The following is an 8900-nucleotide window of genomic DNA, read 5'->3' as shown; positions in this document are numbered from 1 at the left end:
TTTCGCAATTTCAAAACATTTCTCACGACTCTGCCAATCCTACAGAGGCCAGATCACTAAACTGACCTCCTCCTCTACTTGGCCGTGGCATAAAACGCCATCAGCGCAGTGATAGTGCAGGAACATCAGAAAGTGCAAATGCCAGTCTACTTCATCAACCGAGTCCTCCAAGATGTAGAGAAACGGTACCAAATGATCAAAAATTTGGCACTAGCACTCGTCACCGCAGCTCGACGCCTCCGACCCTACTTCCAGAGTCACTAGGTGGTGGTCAAAACCGACTACCCTATCAAGCAAATTCTGAGAAAGCCCGAGCTCGCCGGACGGATGATTGCGTGGTCAGTAGAATTGTCTGAGTTCGGCATCCAGTACGAAAGTCGCGACGCCCTGAAAGCTCAATGCCTGGCCGACTTCGTGGCTGAGCTCACGCCTACTAGTGCTGAGGAACCCCAGGTATGGACTTTACACGTTGACGGGTCCTCCAACTCTAAGGGTGGTGGTGCAGGTATCATATTGGAAGGGCCAAACCAAGTCACCTTGGAGCAATCCCTCAAGTTCAGCTTCAAGGTGACCAACAACTAGGCGGAGTATGAGGCATTCCTCATAGGACTAAGGCTAGCCCGCGACCTCGGAGCTCGAAGGGTGAGTTGTAACAACGACTCAAAACTCATGGTGGAGCAACTCAATGGGACGTACCAGGCAAAGGAAACTCTTCTACAACGGTACTTCCACATCGCATCCCACCAGATCTCGTCCTTCAACGAGTTCGCCATACAACATGTGCCGCGAGAACAAAACGCCCGAGCTGACCTCCTATCAAAACTCGCCAGCACCAAAAGGCCTGGAAAGCACCGAACTATCATCCAGGAGACCTTGCGCTCACCCAGCTTGGACGACAAGGTCGTCAACGTTAGTGACAGAGAAGACCAGGGGTGGATGACAGGCATCTGGAGTTACTTGAAAAAGGGAATCCTGGCCGAAGATAAGGACGAAGCTCGGAAGATGAGGATGAGATCGACTAAGTTTGTCATTATTGTGGATGAGCTATTCAAGCGTGGAATTTCCACCCCACTGCTCAAGTGCTTAACCGCGCCTCAGGCAGCCTATGTCATCGAGGAAATTCACCGAGGCATATGCGGCATGCATTCCGGAGCACGCTCAATGGCGACCAGAGTACTCCGAGCTGGATACTACTGGCCCACTCTGAAATCGGATTGTTAGGACTACATACAAAAATGCAAGGAATGCCAGCAGTTTGGCCACACATACCGGTAGCCGCCCAAAGCTCTCCACCACATGATGTCAACATGGCCTTTCTCCCAATGGGGAATGGACATCCTCAGGCCTTTCCCCCCTGCGAAAGGTCAGCTCAAGTTCCTCCTAGTGGCGATCGACTACTTCACCAAGTGGATCGAGGCATGCCCACTCGCCAAAATCACCACTAAAAACGTGCAAAGGTTCACCTGGAGGAGTATTATCTGCTGTAGACACCCAATTTCGTCCGGGGGCATACAAACAAGGACATGGACCTCTGTTACGAAGGGAAGGAGCTCCCGAAGCATGCCAACAAGAAGACAGGACTTTAGAGGGCCCAAAAGCACAAATTAAATATTTTTATTGGCCCGGAACGGGCCGTTCCAAAATTAGAATGGGTCGTTCCAAGGTCCAGAACGGGCCGTTCCGAGGCTCCCAAAAGAAGGCACGCAAAAAAAAAAAGAAATTGAAGCAATATAAAAAAAAAAAAAAAGATTTTGCTTCAAAAGAACATAGTTTTGCAAGCTAAAGAAAACTCCCCTGATGAACAAGAAATCATGAATCTAGGGAGTTAAAAAAAAAAATTGATGATAAGCTCCCTTACACCTCCAATTCGTTATCAAATCACTCCAAACTGCATCTTTCTTCTCTACTCATCAACCTCGTCAATAAAGATGAAAATTTTGGCAATCACCAAAATAGTGGTGAACCCGAAGATCCTATTGACAGTTACTTCTGATGGGAAGAGCAAGAAGAGAATCTGAGAAGAAACGAAGGCTAATTGCAAATCAACGCACGAGCAAACATGTCTATAGGGACATCATTCAAGCATTAGCTTCTGTAGCCTTTTACAATATCGTCAAAGTGCACCGAAAGATTTGTACAAAGAATGTTCTCTAAACAAACAAATCAATGAGAATGATATTTGTTGAATTTCTCAATCACCTTTGCATTCTATTTTTCACTTCATATAGATAATATGCCTTCCTTGTAAATAATAAATAAGAATAAAAAGGGAAACCTAACCTGTGCGTGTTAATCAAATAATAAGATCACTGGTAATCAAGTGCAAACTCGATACATCAAATTAGAAGCACTTAAAAACCAGTAATTGTGCAAGAAGACTGGGGGACATAACACACCCAAATTGACGATTCAAACACTGAGAGTTCCCCATGCAAAAATGACAACTGTTGGGATATAAGGAATAAGAATGAATGAATCCTGCTTTTAGGGAATTACAACAAAACCCAATTGAAGAATAAAGACATTGCAGGACAAAACCCGCTAGGACAAAAACCCGTAAAGGGCGTCCTAGGCAAAAATTAGGGTAAAGGAAAAAGAATCAAAATCCCAATAGGATACGTCCTATGCAAAAGTTAGGGATACATAAAAAAAAAAAAAAAAACAATGTCTGCTTGAGTTGAAAATCGAAAGGCGATTTTTGGGTATTCCCTTCAAAAAGCAAGAATTCATAAAGGTTTCACTCCGAAGTCGAAACACTCACATTCAAGCAAGTGGGAATGTATTCCTAACGTAGTTCAACCAATCGTCAACCATGCCTCTCTAGGGGGCAACCTCAGTTAATCTCTCTGTGTACGAATCACGAACTCGGGGTATGCCTGGGCCTCCGAGCTTTGCTAAAAGGGCACGTGTAAATTGGAAATACTGTTTTAAATGTCATAACATTCTTTCATTTCTCTTCTCCCTCTAAATATTTACTCTAGGCCTCATCCATTAACCCTTAATAAACAAGATATATTTGCGACAAAGATGTTACTCAATAATAGCATGGAAAGGATAACAAAGGAACAATCAGGAGTTCAAACATGACTAGGGTTTAATAAAAATAAAGACATCCCATACCTCACGAGCGCTACAAAGAATGAAGGCCCGGCAGGGAACCCACTAAGGGGGCTGCGCAAAAGTTAGGGCAAGATCTGCTAGGAAACCCACAAGCAAAATTGGGTAACCTAGGCAAAAGAAAAGATCAAAAGAAAAATGTCCGCTAGGAAACACATCTCAAGTGACCTAGGCAAAAGTTAGGACGTTAAAGCAGCAACCTGAGTTGAAAACTGAAAGGCAGCTCGGGGAGATCATCTAAACAAAACGCAACCCCAAGTCATCACTCCATTTTCCAAAAGGATGCTATCAATTCAATACTAAAATGGTAGATACAATATGTATACATTTGTGCCAAGACATCACACCACAGTCCATAACTCAATTCCACATCACATACACAATATAGATAAGTCCACACAATATAATGGTTCACATACCCCTCAAGCAATTCACCATGAATACACATATCATCATTATACATATATGAACTAACTCTACAACCTAATATCATACTACTTTAAACAACTTTTCAATTCACATGATAACACCTTAGAACATCAAAATAGCATACGTCTCCCTTTGACAACTGTCAAAGAAAACAACACACAAAGAGTTATAATCATCCAAATAAGCTCAAACCTATCTCAAAAGAAATATAGGAGGATCATCTACAACTCTTTTGAAGACATGAAATTCTAAAAAAAATCATCTACTTAGCTAAAAATGTTAAAAACTGCAACAGATATAATCCACGCTGACAGCTTGATCCCTGTTCACTAAAATAGCCATATCTAGAGTTCTAGACATCCTTTTTGAGTAATTCCAAAGCCACTAAAAACCTAACACCCAAAGCTAAAACGTTTATGAAGAAAACGAAACCTAAAAATGTCTTTAAGGTCACATCACATGGATGACAACACGAAACTTAATCTTTCACGCACCGGAATGGAGATTGAACTTATAACTCGCATAACTCAATCAATTCTTAATATTTTTACACGATTCCAGAGTCTAAATTATAGTCCCAAGTGTCTACTTTCTAACCCAACAAACTAAAATTAATTTGGCTAATCACATAGAAAGATATTACAAAACTACTAAGGTATATTCACAACTAAAATCTCTCAGTTACTCATCAATTCATATAATTAAGGATTTTCATCAATCTACAAGAATCTTAATAAATCCAATCATCACCTAAATAATAAATTTTACCAGATAATATCACAACCAAATTTATAAATCAACATAAAATCTAATTGAATCATCAATTTCATAGAATCTTAACTCAAATAGTAAAACCCTCAATTTTTCCAAAACCTAACTCACAGGCACTTTTCTATAATTTCGTTCTCCCTCCCAGATCATCATTTTTACAAATTGTTTGCATATTCCTAATCCTTAATACATGCAAAATCTAATGGGATCACAAATTCCTCAAATAGAAATAATTATAAAATTACCCATAATCCTACGAGATTCCTCCTCTACCCAATTCTCTCATGTAACTTTGCATACAAATAATCTCTTTTCCCACGTACCTGGTTGTGTAACATCCTATTATTTTATTATTATTATTATTTGGCATTTTCATAATTTTATTAAAGTTATAGGGGTATGTTTGTAACTGGGAACGGGCTGTTCCAAAAGTGGAACGAGCCGTTCAAAGCAACAAAAATAAGCTAAATTTTTAAGTTGGGAACGGGCCTAGAACGGGCTGTTCCAACAAGGAGAACGGGCTGTTCTGATTTTGGAATGGGCCGTTCCAGAGGGAGAACGGGCCGTTCCAAAGGGAGAACGGGTCGTTCTGCTGAGATTGGGAACGGGCCGTTCTGATTTTGGAACGGGCCGTTCCAGTTCAAAAATTTGCGTACATTTGAAGGATCCGGAACGAGCCGTTCCGAATTCAATACGGGTCGTTCCGGGTACCCCAGGTTGCCTATAAATAGGAGGCATGGGGGGTGAAAAATTATAACTGTGAAGGGTGAAAAATTTTAGAGAGAGAGAGAGAGAGAGAAAGAGAGAGAGAGAGAGAAAGAGGAGTGAGAGAAAGAGGAATCTCGAGGAGAAGATTCTGTCCTAGTTCCGGTCCTTGTTTAAGGAGAGAGGTGGAGGTTCTGCCCAAGTTCCTATTTATCCAGGTACAGGGGAAAAAGGGGATTATTTATATGAAGAGTACATGAGGGAATTGGGTAGAGGAAGAATTCCTTAGGATTATGATTTGTTTTATAATTATTTTATTTGGAGTATTATTAGTTCTATTAAAATTATCTGTGTTGAGGTTTATAAATATGCCTAAGTGTAGGAATGATGATCTGGGAAGAAGAATGAATTGTAAAGAAAATGCGGTGAGCTAGATTTTGGAATAATCAGGGATTTTACTGTTTATACTAATTATTCTATTGATTATTATATTAATGAAAGTTATTGCTTTATTACTTGTTAAGAATGAATGATATTGATGTGAATTGCTTGAGGGGTATGTAAACCCTATTTTATTGAGCTTATCTGTTATGTATGTGATATGGAATTGCGTACGTGATATGAATTTGAGTTATAAGATGAGATGATGTATGAATGTGATTTTGATTGTGATTGTGGTGCCTCACATCGATGACTAGGGATGGCACGGCCCTGGGTATGTGGTGCTACAGGGAGGGCGTGACCCTAGCATGGTGTGGGATGAGTAAGACAATTAACACACACCACTTATGTCGTTTATGGCAGTCCTGGCATAGGGTTAATTGCAAGAGATTGTATTGATTGTAATGTGATTGTGTTTCCTCACACCAAATGACTAGGGATGGCACGGCCCCTGGTAAGTGATGCTACAGGGAGGGCGTGACCCTGGTCTGGTGTGGGTTGAGTGAGGCAATTAACCTGTATCACTTGTGTCAAATGTGGCGAGGTCTTGGCATAGTGTTAATTGTTATATTGATGTGAATGAGGAAAGGTAACAATGATAATGTTAAAATCTAAATGGATTGTGATGGATTGATAAATTATGGTACATGCTCGTAAATATTTTATTAAATAAAGAAATATGATGAGATTTTAATATGGTGTGTTTGGATGTACTTTGCATATAGATATCTTCTTTTCTCACCGTATAAATTGTGGATATTTTAGGTGGAGAAAATCCAGCTGCAAATGGCATATAGGATGCCAACAGTTTTATTTTGGGAAATGCTATGATATTGTGATATCGGGGCAGAGGATTTTTAGGACGAAATATTTATGTGAATTTGGTACTGTAATATTATTTTGAAAACAATTTGTAAAAACTCTTGTGTTTTATGTTGATATTTCTATTAATGTGGTTGTCGAAGTTTCTCGTGTGAACCCTTTTACTGTAATTGAAAGATTTATTACAATATATGTGTTGGGGTAGTAAGGGTGTCACAGGTTGCATTAATCAGAATACTCTTGATGCAATTTGAGATTGTTCCTGAGCACCTCGTAAGCACTATTCCTTAAAGCTCTCTGTTTCTCCTCTCTTTCTTTCCTAACCCTTCAAACTGCAAATGAGGCAAATAGGGTTAACTCTGTTTAACTACTTTCTTAAAATAATTCATTGGGTTGGGTCAACTCAACCCATCTTCCTTCTCTTCTGACCGGCTTCTCTTTTTCCTCAAAATAATTAAATAAAATAAATACATATATTATATAAAATAGTTTTCCTCTATAATAATAATAATAATAATAAATTTATGACCAAAAAATATAATAATATAATTTTAGTATTAAAATATCATATAAAATCAACCTTTTAGATTTTATAGTAAAATATATAATTTATCAACTTCCAAATTATCCCTTAAAATAGATAAATAATTATTTAAAATGCTAATAAAAATGCTTATTTAATATGTATAAAATAATTATCCAAAATAATAATTATTTAAAATGTACAAAATAATATTCCTCTATAATTATAAAAATAATTCTGTCCAAATATCATATTATAATAATAATAATAATAATAATAATAATAATAATAATAATAATAATAATAATAATAATAATAATAATAATAACCTTTTTTAAAAAACAAAGTGTTACAACCTCCCTATTCTCTCTTTAAAAATTGACATAAAAAATAGCAAAAGTATTTTTTATAATTATTAAATATTTAAAATTATTTTTTAAATTATGTAATATTATCCGATATTATTTTTAAAAGTAATAGTAAATATTTATAAATTGTCTAATATTTAATTTTATAAATTAAATCTTAAAATTTCAATGCACACATTATTTAAATTCAATTTTACTCATTGTGAAAATTAAATTGGCTTATCCAAGCTAAGAATTTAAATTTTAAAACATTTGAATTGACTAGTTCAAACAAGACATTTAAAAAATGATGAAAATTAAAATTAAAATAATTCAAATTCTAAAAATTTCATGTGCTATGAATTTTTAAAATTTTTTATCCAAACATGATGCATAATTTAAAATTCTCCAAAAAAAATGTAAAAATTTGAAAGTTGACATAAAAAATATTTATTATTTTTTAAAATAATAAATATTATCTAATAGTAATTTTTAAAATTATTAGCTTTATAAAATTAATGTTTATAAAAATTTACTAATATTTAGTTTTATAAAATTTAACTTTAAGGATTTAGTTTTATCCATAATAAAAATTAAATTATCCTATCCAAACTGAAATTTTAACATTTTAAAATTTTTACTTGACTTATTCAAATAAAATATTTTAAAAATGATGAAAATTAAAATTAAAATAATTTAAATTATAAAATTTTTAATCTCTAAAAAAATTTATCCAAACATAAAAATGGAATTGTGCCGGAATTTTCTTTTAGCTTTCTATTAAATAATAGTGGCTACTATACTATTAATACGTAATTTATGGAATCATTCACAAATAATATGTTGCCAGCCTAAAATAGTAAATACCCTAGTACTTTATAGAAATTACGTATTCACAAATAATTGCTTTTCAATTACGTATTAATGGCAGCAGAAGATTCTTTAATGAAAATTACTTTAAATGTATATTATATTAAAGTGAATTCGTCTTTTAATTCACATATTTATCTCTACTTATATAAAGTTGGGTTCTTGGGGAGAGTTTTTCTCGGAAGAAACTAAAAATGTTTAAGTCATGTTTTATTTATTTTGTTTATCAATTAAATAAAAAATACATAATTATGCTAGATAAGATAAATATAACAATTATATATCATAGTATATTAAAAGTATGGTAGTCTACAGTAATTTTTCCGGCCGACTGAAAATAAGGGTAGGTGAGTCATTAAAATTTGTAGGCTATTCAATGTATTTGTTTTATTATTAATGAAGAAAGAGATATATTAAATTAGTAAGTACAAAAACTCATTCAATTCACAAGTCAAGAAGGGTGAAAAAAAGGTAGGTGAGTCTATCTAACTAGGTATGACATTCTAATTTAGCGTCGTAGGCACCCGTTCGAACAACCTCGATTTGAATACATTACAAGAAATGTTACATATAATGACATATAAAAAGTGTCTTTATAGGTACAATATATATATCTATTTGACATATAATTACACACAATTTTAGTGTTGATTTTGAATGAAATTTAACAACATATTTTGTGTGTCACTATAGCTTATACTCACACTTTTTAATAATATACCAACATATACTATAGTTATTATGTGGGTAAAAGTAATTTTTAGTAACATGTATAGTGTCACTATATGACAAAATTCTAGTAGTGATAGGGAAAACTCATATTGACTCGGTTCGGATTCAGGTTCAGATTTTCTCCGATTGGTAAAATTGGAGAC

General features: G+C 35.0%; 1 protein-coding gene across 1 annotated transcript; it reads left to right on the top strand.

The window, feature by feature from the left end:
• The first annotated feature begins 327 nt into the window (after positions 1–327).
• LOC145952358 (uncharacterized) lies at positions 328–6260 on the top strand. Its single transcript, XM_083064708.1, has 3 exons — positions 328–453; positions 583–1129; positions 6229–6260. The coding sequence occupies exons 1-3, from the start codon at positions 328–330 to the stop codon at positions 6258–6260; spliced, it is 705 nt and encodes a 234-aa protein (XP_082920834.1).
• The last annotated feature ends 2640 nt before the right edge of the window (positions 6261–8900 follow it).

This window comes from Cajanus cajan, chromosome 10 (genome assembly GCF_000230855.2).
Source record: "Cajanus cajan strain Asha chromosome 10, NIPB_CcT2T_4, whole genome shotgun sequence".
In the NCBI taxonomy this organism is placed as follows: Eukaryota; Viridiplantae; Streptophyta; class Magnoliopsida; order Fabales; family Fabaceae; genus Cajanus; species Cajanus cajan.
Note: the sequence above shows the minus strand (reverse complement) of the source record. Positions and strands in the feature narration are given on the sequence as shown.